Here is a 16,682-nt window from a genome sequence, read left to right as displayed (position 1 = left end):
AAACTGGGGGGGTGGGCCCCCCTATGGGGGCCTCAAGTGACCCCAGGGGGGCACAAAGCTCTGGTCAAAACAGTCATTACACAAATAACAGTGTTTTGTTTTAAGCAAAAACATGTTATTGCATTTTTTAAAAGGTAACAGTACTTAACTGTAATGTGTAAATACATCTAGACATATTTAAACATTGCCAAAAATTCTGAAGGGGGGCCCCAATGATTTTTATTTTTCAACTGGGGGGGTGGGGGGTGCTGCATTAAAAGGTTTGGAGACCACTGGTCTAGAGGGAATTACCAAACAGCTGAACTGTCATCCTGAACCAGATGTGTATTCCACAGCCAGACAGAGGCAAAGAAGGGTTAAGCAAGGAAATGCCCACTTTCTAAAAGTTCTACTCTGACTTTTCACTGAACCTTATATCTGTTACTTCCTTGATCTGCCTGGATTTGAATCAGCCCTATCTTCAACACTGAAGCACTGTGTGTTGTTTTTGGGGAAACTATCAAATTCTGGGCCAGGGAGACCTTTGTACATGACAGCCAGCTGTCACCATGGCTGACAGAGAGAAGAAATCTCTTTTCAAAGTGTTTTCATCCTGTGGTCTTAAGAAGAGTTACATTGATGATCCTAATTTTCTGTGTATTAATTACCTTCATCCAATCACAAGCCGTCTAGTTGTGACATTCGTAGGATTTCCTTTCAACTATGACTCTCAAGGACAGAGATAGGAAGTTGGCATTATATCCGATTCCTAAGTAACATTTTCCTCCTACTAAAGGAGAGGGCCCCTCTTCAGGGGAAGATTGCATGAAAAGTACAACTCCGTGCACTTCCACGAAGGTAGAGCAAAAAAGGAGACGCCAGGAAATGATTCAAACATGTGAATATATAAAAGTTCCAATGCTGGAGAAGGCCAATGGTTGCATTTCCTACTAATCATCACACTCATACGAATCTGACATTTTGGGCTAATCCATGTCATCTCAAACTGTAGGAGTGGCCTGGAAGAGCTAGTTATATCATTTTAAGTACTGATGGGCTCTATGCACACCAGACAGACCATATGGTGGGTTCTCATATAAGTATCAATGTTTGGAAATATGTTCCAGTGCCGAGCACCAGTATACACCAGCACAAATCATTCCTACAAATCCTAGCAAAAGGACAGTAGTCACAATCTGCACGAAGGATGCAGTTTAGGAGCCCCTTGTGGTCTGATTGTCATACTCTAGGTTACCATTAAAAGTGAAAGACAAGGGCCCCAGCAACATTTTTTAACTATCATGGACTGCTTTAGTGGCCCGGGTGTATGTAATGTGCAGGTGGATATTAAATGTCAGACAGTCCCTGTTCCGCACTGGTGTTAACAAGACTGTGTCCATGTCACTCCTAAATATAGGGCTTTCACAGGGCTTGCAGAAAAATATGTACTTTTGTTTCTAGATGCAGCAGAAGTAGAGAAGCACATTACTTGCATGCATGCCTGGAGATGCAGTCTTCTGGCTGTCCCTTCCAAATGATGCATCTCTCCTGACCCATTGTGCCAAAGGTTCAATTGCCAAGGTGAACAGGAGAGGGCTCAACGGGCAGTCCTGTGTGGTGCCCCGTTCTATAGGGAAGGGATATAAGACAGTATACATATATTTTATTATCTGTGTCTTGTATTTATTTTCTTTTTGCTTTTTTGTTTACTTATTTTTTTCGGGGCTAGGGTTTCCACTGATGGTTATTGTTTTGAGTGTGGAGGTTCGACTGGGGCAGGAGTGTTTAGAGAAGTAGTTCATGAGAGGTAACCTTTAAAAGGATTTGGTATATTAGCCTTCAGTCAAGGTTGAGCTTTAGGGTGGTAATGGCATAAAACTAGGACCCACTGCATTGCTCCTGTGATGTCTGAGGCCTCAAAACATTCTGTGCAATGCCAACAACCACAGGGTCTACATTGTCATGTTGCAGAACACATGTGTGCACCCCAATGATCCCTACCCCTGGGATGTGGTGTTAACAGACAGAGGTGTGCTGTCCGGGTGGAAGGAGGACTTGTTTCATTGTATGCCAATGACCTGCTGCTTCCTGTACATCAAGAACTCAGATGTCAACATTCTATTGAACAGCCAGGAAACAGCCAGCTTTTCAGACCTCTCAGGCTTGACTGTAAATTGTAGCAAAGGGCCTCGCTTGTACTCCAGATGATGCTCAGGAGACATGTAAAATTTGGTGTTGGGGTGAGGTGTGAATTGCACATGCTCTCCAAGGACAACCTTGTAGAGTAACCACTGATGTAGAGAAAAAAGTGAGAGTTGGAAAAAAGCTTAATCAATCACAAGTTAGCCAAGTGTCAACTGTGAAATGATTGGCTTGGTTAGGGTGCTATGCTCTTTATGACACTCCCCAGTGCCTTCCCTACTGTATACTCTTACTAAGATTATTTTTAATACAAATTTTTAAAACAGATTACAGTACAATACATGACAGTCAAAGCATGGCAATGTGTCATCCTCATGGTTGTTAGTGTAAAGAGGAAAGCAATGGTACACCAATAATATAGTACTTCTAATGATAGCAAAGCATAACAGAAAGAACAAGCGGGTGCGTCATGCACAGCAATCATTTAGTTGCCCTCTGGAACTAGTATTCATAAGTGCAAATAATTACAAACCAGGAAAAGTAATAAGGGTCGTATTATCACTGTGCAGGGTCCCACAAGCACGAGGGTGCCCCTGGGCAAAGTATTGTGGGAGAGTCCAGGAGTACAGTGATCAGGGGGAGGGAAAGGAAGGAGGAGTGTGTAGGGCACAAGATAGAAAGGGGCCCGTGCCATGTGATCTAGGGTATCCTACAGGTGACCGCTTAAGTAAAAGGTTGGAGAGCTTTAGGCCTAGGATGTGTGAAGCTGGAGTGCACTAAGGGGTGACACAGTCTAACAATGGCTGCCAAGTGCAGGCAAATTTTGCATCAGTGTGTGCTATCTTGTGGGACAAGAGCTCCATGGCCATAACATGCCACAACCGCTGAAACCACTGGGCCGTAGGAGGAGCAGAGGGTTTTTTCCAGTGGGGTTCTACCAACTGTTTAGCCACCGAGCATGTATGGGTCACTGCTTCTAACTCTAATGGAGGTATGACTAGTATAACTGTCATATGAGGATGGGAGGAGAAAGCCTAGTGTGCCCTTAATATGGCCAAGAATCTACTTCCAGTAGGTTGTGATAAGGGAGCACGACCACCATATATGAGGGAGATCTCCAGGGGCTATACTGCACTGCCAACAGAGGTCTGAGGTGGCGGGATAGATTGCACTAAGACGAGTTGGTGTGTGGCCATCAATTTGTATGCCATCTCATGCTGTGGTATACCTTTATTAGTTTTAGGGCTGCCCCTCTGTAGTGTTTCCCATTGTTTCTGTGAGATGCCCTCAGCATCTGTCTTTTTGATACTAGGATTTATAGGGGTCAGTTTTAATCGGTGCAGAGTGTTGCAGTACCTGGTAAGTGCAGGAGACCAGTCCTTGGTGCCACTGTAAGTCCAGACCAGTGATTCAAAGGGGTGAAGGATCTAACGGTTCCCTGAGCGTTGGATGGGTGGCACGCCCAGTGGCGTAACTGGCATTATTGTAACCAGGCCGCTTCAGAGATATGGAACTCTGATTTAGAATGCTCAAACATCTTGATGGAGCCACCCTCAAACAGGTCATGCTAGGTGCGGCATTCACCCTCTCGCCAGCTGGCAAATAATTGTGATTCAAGGGCAGGCATACAGCCTGGATTGCAAGAGATTGGGGTGTTTGGAGAAGGAAAGACGGTAGACCCTTGTTGATCGCTATCTAGCATGTTTAGCGAGCCTGGCAATATCCCACAGAGGGCAGCAAGCCACAGTCTGTCCACGATGAACCCGTGCTTTTCACTCTTGCGAGTTGTCCATTTGGAGAGGTAGCGGAGATGTGCCACTCGATAGTAGTCAAGGAGGTTAGGACAAGGCAAGCCCCCTTGGTCTCTGAGAAGCATAAGCACAGTGTTGGAAAACTGGGGATGCTTCCCCTCACATATGAATGTGCGTATGTTGTGCTGAAGAAACATGATGCCTTCCTGAGACGTGGAGGTGGGCAAGGACTGGAAGAGATAAAGAATTTTCGGGAGGATGGTCATTTTGAAGGCATTTAGACAGCCTAGTCAGGACACATGTAGTGGTTTCCACTAGCGAAAATTATCAAGAATGGATTTGTGAAGCGCAGACCAGTTAGCCTGTGTCCAAGAGGTAAGGGGTGGAATAAGACTGAGGCTGAGACAGTGGATGGTCTTTGAGGCCCACTGAAAAGGGGCTAGGGACTGAACAGCTGGAAAGTCTGTCTTGGGTATTGTGAGGTTCAGAGCATATGACTTGGATATTTAAAGTTTAAAGCCAGAGACACACTTAAAGATTGTTAGGGCTTGAACCACCGCAGGAAGTGAAGTAGCGGGTTGAGTAAGGGTGAGGAGGAGGTTGTCCGCAAAATGACAAAGCTTATGTGAGCATCCGTCAAATGGGATGCCATCAATGGACTTAGTCTGTCGTATAGTAATGGCCAGGGGTTTCACCGCCAATGCAAACAACAGGGGTGAAAGTGGGCACCCTTGTTGAGTGCCTCTCACCAGCCGAACTGGGTCAGTTCGCAGGCTATTTACCCAACTTTTGGCCGTAGGGAAGACATAAGAGGCCATGATGTGTGCAATCATGCCCAGACAAGGCCAATCTTTTCAAGGACTGCCCAGAGAAAAGACCAGTCGACCCTAATAAATGCCTTCTCTGCTTCAAGCAACAGAACGTAGAAGGGGATGGTGCGACAGTGGGATTTCTCGACTAGATGGGCAACGCAACAGATGTTGTCTGCTCCCCGACTTTGGTGTATGAAACCCAATCGGTCCGGGGCTATGAGGCCCAGAAGGTATTGCTCCAACCTAGTCACTGGCAATTTGGTGAATATTCTAGAGTCTAGAAGGCCGGTGAGGGTCCTGAGCAGACACAGAACACATCTCACTCCATCCACTGCTTGGCCATGCCATTGCTTTATTTTCAATAGCCTGCACAGAGAGTTTGGCTAACTTCTGTGGGGTGGGGAAATAGTTTAGTGAGTTGTGACTCACCTGACTAGACCTTGCTTAAGCAGGGGCATCAGCTTCCCTGATCTGAGACTATCCTACTTGGCTGTTCTGGCTATTACTCCATGTACTGGTTCATATCAATGGATCACTGAATATACTTGCCCTTCCTACTTGCAGAGCTATGACCGTCATGAACCCCATGCTAGACTTCACAGCCTTAGGGTGGTCTTCCACCCAACTTTTTACCTGCCTCCCTCCATTTTCTGACCTTGTTTTTGCTGGTTTTAGGACTGGGCACTTTATTACTGCTAATCAGTGCTGAAGTACCCAAATCATGATAAAATTGGCTCATGCCCAATTGGCATATTTAACTTACTTATAAGTCCCTAGTAATGTGCAACACAAATACCCAGGGCCTGTAAATTAAATGCTACTAGTGGGACTTCCAAATTTGTTTTCACTACCACAAGGTCTATTTCTGCCATTGGAATTACCTAATTACATATTATGAGTGTAATACCCAATCTGGATAAGATAGGTTTGTTAATTTCGATGTCTCTGAACTCACAATGTAAAATCACAACTTGTGGTGAAGTCGGATTTTAAATTGCAGTTCTGAAAATGCCACTTATAGGAAGTTGGCATTTTCTTACTTTAGCCATTTGGTGCCTCCTGCTTGTCTCCAATATGAGTCTGGGGTAGGGTGACAGCTGGGCTTGTGCATTCCCTCTAGACAGCCACACATAAAGGGAGCATAGCTGTAACTGATAAGCCGTGAGCATCCTGATGGGCCATTCTGGGCAGGATGGATGGGAGGGACTGACAGACCTGAAACCGCAGTGTCCTGCCACACACAAAGAGCTGCATACCCCCTGTAGTGACTCTGGAACTTATGCAGAAAGGGAGGATCTTGGTACACTTCAAAACCCCTTCTTTAAAGTCTCCTCCACTTCAAAGGAACAACTGGGTATAAATACTGGACCCCTGACACCACCACACCTCTGGACCTGTGGATACTCTTCCAGGGAGGACTGCTATGTGGCTACATGGACTGCCACTCTGCTGAGCTGCTACTCTGCTGGACTCCTGCTTTGCTGAGCTGTCACGCTGCTCTCTTACCTGGGAGTGAGAAGGACTCGGCCTGTATTTGTCCTTCCCAGAAGCAAAGTGATTCCAAGGGTTGCTGGCATGCTTCCCGTTTTCTGAAGTCTAAGGAACACAAAAGACTTCCAACTCACTTGCAACAGCTCCTGGACTCTGCCATGACATGTGGTGCCCCCCCAGTCCTGGATGCTTGGGAGTAGGCCTAAGATGCTTTGTCCTCTGTGGTCCTCATCAGAACCATGGCGAAGCGATGCCAAGCTCCGCAAAGTCTCACTGCACAGCTTCTCGGACGACGCTGGAAGACTCCAAGCCTCACAAAGCAATTCTGCGCATCCCATGCACCGAGATTTAAGCTACTGTGTTCGGGGGCCCAGGCAGGTCCCTGTACCCAGTCTGTGCTCCATCACGGTCGGCCTGAACTTGTGACTTTGCCCCAGTCCAGCGCTAAAAGAGAACAACATGTGGCACTCTGTGCTTCTATGCACTATTTTCACCTAAATCTTCAAAACTGCATATCTCATGATCTACTTATTGGAATGTTGTCAGTTTGGTCTTGTTGTATTAATTTATTAAATTAACCTTTATTTCCCTAACCTAGTGGATCATTTTTGAGTGATATTTTTCACTATTTTACTGTTTGCAATGTTGCACAAATACTTTACGCATCACCTCTTAAGTTAAGCCCGACTGCTCTGTGCCAAGCTACCATAGGGTGAGCTCAGGTTAGCTTTTAGTGTGTATCCGAATTACCCTTACTAGGATTGTGGTTTTTGTTTGGACAAGGTGCACACCTCTGCCAACCAGAAACCTAATTTCTAACACCCCACAAGATGATCCCTGAGTTGAATCACCCAATTGCTTCACACACTATTTGATAGCTGGGTGATTAGTGCCTGGCTATGTGCCTCAGTGTTCTAATATCCGATCTGAGCTTCTGGGGCACCCAGAGTGTATCACTGACAATATTTGAGAATCAAGTCCAAAGAAGCTAGAGATGCTGAGATATAATGGTGGGTCGATGTTTTGGCCAACGGCAAACATCTGATACATCAAATTCATTAGGAGGGCAAGATCACCCCCAAATTATGCTCCAAATTCCAAGATTAGGACCATACCTGTGAAGCCATAGCCTGATTTTGCATCACAAAATATGTGACCACCACTCAAAGACCAGATTGTGCCCTGAATGGCTGGACGCATATATAGGAATTGGAGTGACTCTGATTACTAGACACACTACACTTTAAAATATTGAGTGCAATGATCAGTATAGGTAGAGCTCATCTTCTGACGGCAAGGAAAAACAGCATTACCTTCAAGTGATTATACCTCAATTTTTGCATCTGCTGAAAATTATACTATGGAGAAAGTTCAACTATACCCGTTCAGAGCAGGTGGGAGGGGATCCAATGAGATGTTCCTCTGCGGAATATCAAAGCTAAAAAGGTATCATCAATGGGATGATGTCACTTACAAACTCAGTGTCTTGCAGGTCAAAGCATATTCATCAAGACTGGAGCAGGTAATAAAAAGAGGAAAAGGAGAAATAAAGAATAGAAGGCAGAAGAAAAAACACACAGGGATCAAGTGGGATACGATGAAATGGACAAACAACTAATGATTAAGATAAATCCAGCAATACTTAATGCTAAAATATAGAACCATAACAGTTGTTGGTGTCCCAAATGTCACTCTACCTGGGGTGTCTTGCATTTCAGTTTCTTTTCTGTATTTCCTGTAGCAACCAGAAACAGGGAAACACAGGTGACAAATGGTTAATTATGTGAGTTAATGACAAAACACGTAAGCATCTTAAGAATACCAAGAGCGATATTAAGCAGATCTGAAATAAAGTTATCCATAAGAGAAAACATAAAAGCTGTAGGTCCTTCCTCTCAAACTCTGTACTGGGCCATTGATATGAAAGATTATTTTACTACATCGCTTCACCTCTGTATCTCATGACTAACACCAAGCTCGCAATTGCCTAAGGATTAATACGACTCACAACTTGCACCATCCATACATTTTTGTACACTTTTGTTACCTTGTATTCTAAAATGAGCAAATTCAACAATCTTTGTCCTGGGCCTCATTTTGTCTATCACAAAGAATGCCTGCCCCTTAAACCTTAGCCTGTCACAAAGGATGCCTGTCCCTTAAACATTCGCTTGTGACAAAGGATGCATGTCCCTTAGACATTAGCCTGTCACAAAGGATGCCTGTCCCTGAACACAAGCTAATACAACAGCTCCAACAATTTGTCAAAATCATGATCAACCCAATGTACAGGTGCTCCTCAAACATCCCAAAACTCAGGCTCTCCACTCCTTTTTGCTTTGCTTGACACAATGGGATACATACTTTGATATCAATCAAGAGTTGAGCATGCAGAATTTCAGTGAAGGGGGAGGATCTTAGAAGTAAAATTGCTATGGTTTCCACGATTGCTAAATTCTTCTTACTCTTATGTCAAAACATATTTCCTTCAAATATTCAAACATGAAGGACCTATGAGCGAGAGGATGGGGCACAGATACATTAAAAGAGGTATCCTAGCTTATATGTTTCTCAGTATAGTTTAGCAAAAGTAGGCATCATTGGATGTTCAGAGGATCAGAAGTGCAGGCTAAAGAAATATCTCAAGGGGCTGAAAAAACAAAATACAGCAAAGTACAGCAATACATTTCAAAAGAGAAGACTAAAACGCACTAGACAATCAATCAATAATATATTTATCTTGTTAAAAAAAATCATAAAAACGTAGATTAAATTAAATAATTCCACAAATTAAAAGAAAAGCAATATACAAGTTACTGAAATATAAATTAATATTTAATAACATCAATAATCAATTTGATGCTCAGAATTAAAACACCCATGCAGAGCAAGTCTAAGGAGACAAAACCATCTGCAAAATTAAAAAGGAGCTCTGCCATTTCCAAATTTCTCACAACGTTGCAGAAGAACTAAATGCATGATGTAGTGAGCCACATTGCAAAACGTGGTCACAAACTGTACATGACTTTTTACAACCTTTTTACCACCATCCAAGTTCCTGTGCATTCCCAAATAGGAAACGTTATTTAAAAAAAAATATGACTGTTCCTTAAATCAATGTGTGCTACTTTAACAGACCACAACTGTGTTTGCAATACCACTCAGAATCATATTTAGTAGGGGACTCCACTTTCAAGCACACTCCTAATTTCGATTCGGTATGGGTCCAAACCCCATATTCCAAATCAGAAATGCTTTCAGATTTGCACAACTGGTTTAGTATATGGCAACATTTGCTGTTTCAAACCCTATGATTTTGTGAATTGCAAGGTTTTAAGCAAAATAGATCTACACATCAGACCCAAGCACTTACTGCCTGCTGGGTTATAAAACCTCTAGAGGAGTATAAAGTGCATCATGGTTTGGGGTCACCGATTGTCACATAGGTATAGCCTCAGTGCTTCACTGGAGCCTCCCCCATTCGGAAAGGACAGCAAAGGATCAGCATAGCTCATTTTAAATATATTTAGCCAATTTAAACATTAATAACCATTTTTAATTAGGGTTTGAACACCTGAACGGTCTTGAAAGTCACAAAAGTCCTAGCTCAGAGTTATCCATAATGGTATATCCGCCCCCCCCCCGACCTCCTCCCCCAGAGGACTATAAAAGAAAGTTGGAAGACCAATTTTATGGTATATGTGAACATTAAAAAAAATGTAGAACAGAAAATAAGTATTTAAAACCCCTTCTTTCTTCTTACTGCAAACTGTAAATGGCGCTGCCTACAAAACTGTCTGAATCTCACTAACTCAATAAACAATCATGATAGCTACTAAGATGGATGTTTTCACAGTTGTCAGTTTAGCATTACTGGAGACAAATGATTCAAAGTCTTGTGGCATAAACACCAAACCTGCTAGGACCCATGATGGGTAGGTGGAAAAATTAGCAAAATAGTTTTCAAGTGTATCCAAGTTGCTTTGATCTTTAAAGAAAAAGATTTCTCTCTAGAAATGCCTTTTTTAAGCTGCCAAATGCTAAACAAGAAGACAGACGATGAGTCCACTGGTAAGCTAGACTGGCTAAATAAAACAACTAAGTAACAGCATTCTGAATTTGAAAAGTTAGGTGAAAGTTTGTGTTCCTTTAACGGCTAATGACGGAAGCACAGTAAATCATATCTGCGCTTTCCATTATTCTAGGCACTCATATAACAACCAGATTTTAAGTGAGGGACCTAAACGTTTTCAGCTCATAAGCTCAATCAATCAATCAGTGGATTTATAGAGCGCAAATAGTCACCCTCTAGGGTCTCAAGGCGCTGGGGGGTGGGGCAGCAAGGGAACAGTCATTGATGATCAGTTGGGGGTCAGTCGAAGAGCCAGGTTTTGAGGTCTTTTCTGAATTGCGATAGAGTGGGAGATCTTCCGAGGTGTATGGGGAGGGAGTTCCAGGTCTTGGTGGCGTGGTTTAAGAAGGATCTTCCTCCGGCTGTGGTCTTCCAGATGCATGGGATGGCAGCGAAGGCGAGGTCGGCAGAGCAGAGCTGTCTGGTGGGCATGTAGAAGTGGAGTCTGCAGTTAAGGTTTTCTGGTCCGGTGTTGTGAAGGGCTTTGTAGGCGTGCGTGAGAAGCTTGAATGTTATTCTCTTGTCTATTGGAAGCCAGTGTGGGTCTCTCAGTAGGGCGCAGGTGTGGCTGTGTCTGGGGGCGTTCTTGATGAGTCGGGCGGAGGCGTTCTGGATGCATTGCAGTCTTTTCCATACCTTGGTGGTGGTTCCGGCGTACAGTGTGTTGCCGTGGTCTAGGCAGCTGCTGACGAGGGCTGGGTGACTGTTCTTCTGGATTCGGTTGGGATTCATTTGAAGATCTTCCGGAGCATACGCATGGTGTGGAAGCAGGCGGAGGAGACTGCTCTGACTTGATGGTTCATTGATAGAGCTGGGTCCAGGATGAAGCCGAGGTTGCGGGCGTGGTCGGTAAGGGGCGGAGTGCTTCCGAGGGCAGTGGGCTACCACGAATCTTCCCAGGCGGAGGGGTTGTTGCCGATGGCAAGGACTTCTGTTTTGTCGGGATTTAGCTTGAGGCAGCTATCCTTCAACCAGGGGGTGACTGCCTTCATTCCGTTGTGGAGGTTGGCTTTGGCTGTGTGCGGGTCATTGGTGAGGGAGATGATTAGCTGTGTGTCTTCGGCGTATGAGCTGATGTTGAGTTTGTGGTGTCTGGTGATGGTTGCTAGTGTGGCCATGTAGAGGTTGAAGAGAGTGGGGCTCCGAGAGGAGCCTTGCAGGACGCCAAAGTGATTTTGGTGGCCTCTGAGTAGAAGGGGGCACTGAGGATGTAGACACTGGTGTAAAGTGAAGAAAAGAATGGACTCAGGTGACAGACAGCAGCAATGCCACAAGTCTGACCAGCAGTGGTGGCACTAAAAGAACAGTAATGACTACGGAGGGTTTACAGATGATTTCAGCCAAGATTGAAACTATCCATTGTGGCTTCCAGGAAGTCCCACACTTGTTCCTAAGAGGGTTATAGAGGAAAAATAGTTGTGACTGGCTTCATTTTCTGCAAAACAGGGATCAGATTTCAAGCTCCACCTTTGGCTTGGTGACTCCTTAATCAAGGGGGAACAGCACATGGGAAGCAAATGCAATTTGGATTTGGATTTGAACTTCCAGTGCAACTTCTAGATTGACAACAACATGCATGCCCTCCTTCCCTCTAATATACCTACGGTGCCTAAGGGCTCAATATCATTGCCTCTGAGCAAAGTGACTGCAAGTAAGTTACAGACAGTCTGCTACAGCGAGTGCAGCAGAGTTTGAATCCTGAAACCTTCAGAAGGGACAAAAACTGAAAAAATAGCTGAAAAATCTGAGAAATATCAGCGTACCCTGGATGCAAATGTTGGAAGCATAGAAAACATGCATAGACTTTAATATAAAATCGCCATTTTCGAAGTATGCATGACCCCTTTTGGAAGTGGAGATTGTGTATATTTTGCACTCAGAAAGCAAATCTACACAAGAACATCTGCACTCTGCTGACATGGATGCCTATTAAATGGATAATAAAACAAGAATGACCTAAAAGAACTAATAATATATGTATTAGGTGTAGCCTCAAAGAAGAGCTTTTATGAGCACAAAAATGTATACCTGAGAAGAATACTCAATTGCATTCTTAGAAAAAGTTACAGAAAGAAACAAATTATTTCCACACTTTACCATCATTGCAGTATTCACTTTCAAAAATGTCATATAGTACAACCAAACAGTAAACTGTGCAAATAATGCAATAAACGTAAACGTAAATTTAAAGTGAAAGGCAGACTATGCAATGAGAAACTAAGTATTTAGCTTAAAATCCGCCCAGTACTTACTGCCAATGCTCCTTTATCTTCCACTTCACCACAGGGACTTCATTGCTAAAAGTAAAGCAGTACAAGGTATTGGACGGCTGACCCAAACACGTTTTAAGCAGCAAAAAAGCATTCAAAACAATTTGCATAAAAAAATATTGGATCAAAGTTTGAAGTGCTACCTAGGTATTTCAGAGAAATCACTGTTTCGTTGGATTTAAAATAAACCAGTTTTGTCAATGGTTTTGAGCCATTCTGCACAGAACCTCTGATGCTGGACAGCATGGCTAATGGTTAAAAATAAAAAAAAATACTTTGACATGACCATTGTGTGATTTTGTAAGCACAAGACCCTTGCGCGTGCACGCCTCCTAAACTACACACGCCCTGTTTTACTTTGTAGTTGCTGATTGGAGTTGGGTTGGTAACTAAACAGAAAATAAAATGCGTAAAGCGTCTTTTTTTTAATTCAAACCGGGTAGGTTGGGAACGGAAGCACGGTGGGGGTGAAAGCAACACAGGGAGTGTGGAAAGCCAAAGCAACATGAGGGAGTGCGTGGGGAAAGTAAAGCAACTTAGGGATGGCAGGAGGAAGCCAGATCAACACGGGGAGGACAGGAGGTACGGGAAAGCAACACAGAGAGCGTGAGTAGAGTGGAGCAACACAGAGAGTGCGAGGGCAACCAGAAGAAGTACACCATTGAGTGTAATAGTGGCGGCCGTCAGTTTTAGGAGGGAGGGGGGCGGGCGGGAATTCTTTCACACACTCGCACGCACATCCATTAACAACACTCATCAACATTCAAACATGCACGCATGCACCAAACATTCATTTAAAAAGATCACACACACACACACATTCAGCCTCGGAGGTCCCAGGAGGGTTGGGACTGCTGCCTTCCCTGGAAGGCAGCAGTCCCAACTTCGTCAGAGTGGGATGGGGTCAGTGAGACTGCTGACCTCACCCCACTCTATGACGGGGTGTCACTGATTGACACTCGCCCTGGGTGCTTTAGGGCTTAATCCTGAAGCGCCCAGATCGAAGTCAATGGGTGGTGCTTCCCTCGTCACCCGGGGAGGCCTCAAGGCACCTTTGCTGAGCCGAGGAGGTCACGCCCACAGGCACTGTGACCTCTTCAGCCCAGCAAAGGAGTCTGCACAAATCACGCATGTCTGCTTCTGGCTGCCTGACCTGAACATGAAGAGTGTCTGTCAGGCTGACCTTTGTTCAGCCTGACCGGCACTCTTCATGAGGGGCAAAAGGTGGGGGACGGGGGGTGTGGCCCCTCCGCCCTGAAGGACGGGCTGGGCCTGGAATGTAACAGAGAGGGGGTGGAAAGCAGCACCCGGGCGACAGACAGCAACACGGAGTGCAGAGTGAGAGACGCATTCAAGCTCGACACTTCACAAACGTATGCACGCTCATGGAGTGCTGAACAGAAAAGAAAAAAGTCATGCCTGTAAAGTAAACAGTGGAAGCAGAGGTACCAGCCAACAAAAGCAATGGTAGAGAGGGAATGCTCCATTGTAGCTACACCCACAAGATGTTTAAGATTAGCAGAAATAAGAAGCAGGCAAATGAGAGTAACAGGAAAACCAACCAATGGTAACCAATGGGAGGGCTTGAAGGGTCTCGATGTACTTAGTAAGCCACAACATGCCTCACAACAGACAGTGCACACGATGTCTAGTTGGCATGACATAAAAATGAACAGCTGCCAGTTTAATGAATCAAAGAGGTTCTCTAGCAGAAACCATTCCATGTATTATTCAATACTAGCCACTTTGAATTCCAATAGATTTACCACAAAGCAATATTTTGAGACCAAGTGGATTTACGTTTTAGGCACTGTGTTTCAGAGCACTCAGATATAAACACATTATGAATTTTACGTGTCATTATGTGAATAAAGAACCCATGAGGGTTCAAATATTTCACCTTGGGATGCCATTAAACAGTGTATTATGCCAATGTGCTGTTGCATCAGTGCATGCTCTTGCTTTACTCAAGTTTAACTCTCTAAGCTCGATTCACTGCATTACATGCACATGCCCACTTTTTCATGGTTTCCAAGATAACACAGTCCTATATTAATCAGAATTATGCAGCGAGTCTAAAAAGTGAACTACACTGAAAAACATCCTATTGTTTAAATAGCGCAATGCTGTTATTTTAGCTCCTAATCAGACATGCTTTCATTATGATTGGTTAGTGTCCCAACAACTCGGTTGTTTTGGTTTGTCCAATGTGGATGATATATATAGATACAGAAGATACATAGGTATAGAGATACAGAAGTGTGCCAAGGCTTCTTCACCCCGCACATGCACAAAGAAAACAGGGGGACTGAGAGGAAGTAAAAAAATAAAAAATGGCAGAGATAGGGCAGAGTAAAGCATAAGGTTGCCTAGTAACTCCTATTCCCCAAATTCACTAGAAAGAAGGCAGAAGATCGGGGTGAAGGAGGAAATGAGGAAGGTTAGAAAAAGTCACCACTTGTCTCTGCTCCAGCTTTTTTGAAACTCCTTTACTGCCAGGGAAATTATTTATTATCCAGCTGGTAGGGAGATAAAAAAGGAAGTACAGAGCAGGACAAACAGAGGAATCTAGGTGTGGTACAGAGATCAGATAGAGAAGGGAGAGGGAGCTAAGTCACAGGAGTGAGGCAGATTCTCAAGTAACACATAATGGAAACAAAATTTAGACACAACAGGGTCAAAGGGGGAGAGTTCAAATACGCAGAAGAGGGAGAGAGACTTCAGAGGCACAAGTGTAAGAGATCAGAAATAAAACGAATTCACAGGCAGAGATCTGAAAGAGAGGTATGTGAGATCAAATGGTGAGGGAGACACATCGTATCACTAAGGTGAATAGGTGAGAGACACAGAAAGGCTTCAAAATCCCAGATCTAGGAGAGAAAGCAGGCAAAAAGAAAGAAGTAAAAGGAGAAAGAAAGGGATTTAATGGCCATACAGACACGTGGGAAGGAAATCGTTTTTCCTTTTCCTCTGTCTGTAATGGATTCCTCCTCCACAATTGTGGGTGGGGCCCCTTACTCACGGGTCGCTCCCCATGGGGGATAATACTTTATCTTTGTTTTGGCCCCTCTTGGGGGCTAGCTAGGCCGTTTTTTCCGACTAGTCTGGCCCCCATGCGCGGAGGGGCTGGGTTGAAACCCAATAGACGCCAGTGACTTTATTTGTGATGATTATGGGAATTGACCCCTTGGGCAAGGGTCGCTCCCCTTAGGGGCTTTATATATATTTTTTGTATTATGCATCTCTACTCCCCGGAAGGCAGCTCGGACATTTTTAAGGAGATTAGACATCTTGAGATAAGCTCTCTAGACACCAGAGATTTTGTTTTTGAAGGGGAGTGACCCCTTAGGGTCCATATTTTTTTTTAGTCCCCCCCCTCCACGCCCCACAAAAGGCAGATTGGGCATTTTTAGGCTGCTCTACCCTCCGGGGGGTGATGGCTGCAATCCCTTGAGCAAAGGTTGCTATCCTTTGGAGCCATATTGTTTTTGTATTCCATCCTCCCCCTTGAGGGCAGATATTTTTGGTCCTTTTTGAGTGGACTGTGACTCAGGCTGGGTGGTAACACTAGACTCACCTGGGAACAAGGTTATGTATATGGTGGGGAATCTACTTCTGGGGTAAGGTTTGCTTCCATCAATGGGAGCCCTCACAAAGGGACACTCATTGACCCTGGTTTGATCTGTTCCTGTTGCGGGCACTAGCCTCAGCCACATAAGTAGGGCGTATTTTTATTGGGATAAGTGGGAGAATGCTAGGTGGAAGGTATTTTGTAGATTTCTGCTGATTCCAGAATTCTAAAGTATAGAATGCATGGGAAGTGCACATTATAAGGCAATGTTTGAGATTTGCAAGGCTTCTGGATGGGAAAACCTGGTGGGAGCCACATAAGCCAACCCACCCCGGATTCCCCTGGGTATCTAGTTTTCAAAAATGTACATCGTTTGCTAGGTTTCTCTGGGTGTTGGCAGAGCTAAGGGCCCAAAACCCACACCTACGCATATTGCAAATAATTGGTCAGTTTTCAGTGGAAAAATGTCCATGTTGCGTCTTGGTGCTGTTCCAGTCGTGGGTACAAACCCTACCCACACAAGTGAGGTACCAT

At 44.4% G+C, this 16,682-nt stretch overlaps 1 protein-coding gene across 4 annotated transcripts in view; it reads right to left on the bottom strand.

The window, feature by feature from the left end:
- The window catches only part of ACD (ACD shelterin complex subunit and telomerase recruitment factor), a 501,602-nt gene that overhangs the window by 321,993 nt on the left and 162,927 nt on the right, over nucleotides 1–16,682 (bottom strand). For all 4 annotated transcript variants that reach the window (XM_069217682.1, XM_069217690.1, XM_069217698.1 and 1 more), the window contains exons 7-8: nucleotides 12,560–12,604; nucleotides 7,873–7,910 (exon numbers count right to left, since the gene is read on the bottom strand). In XM_069217682.1, the coding sequence (XP_069073783.1) occupies nucleotides 7,873–7,910; nucleotides 12,560–12,604 (83 nt within the window). The remainder of the gene's footprint in view (nucleotides 1–7,872; nucleotides 7,911–12,559; nucleotides 12,605–16,682) is intronic.

This window comes from Pleurodeles waltl, chromosome 2_1 (assembly GCF_031143425.1).
Source record: "Pleurodeles waltl isolate 20211129_DDA chromosome 2_1, aPleWal1.hap1.20221129, whole genome shotgun sequence".
Taxonomy (NCBI): domain Eukaryota; kingdom Metazoa; phylum Chordata; class Amphibia; order Caudata; family Salamandridae; genus Pleurodeles; species Pleurodeles waltl.
Note: the sequence above shows the minus strand (reverse complement) of the source record. Positions and strands in the feature narration are given on the sequence as shown.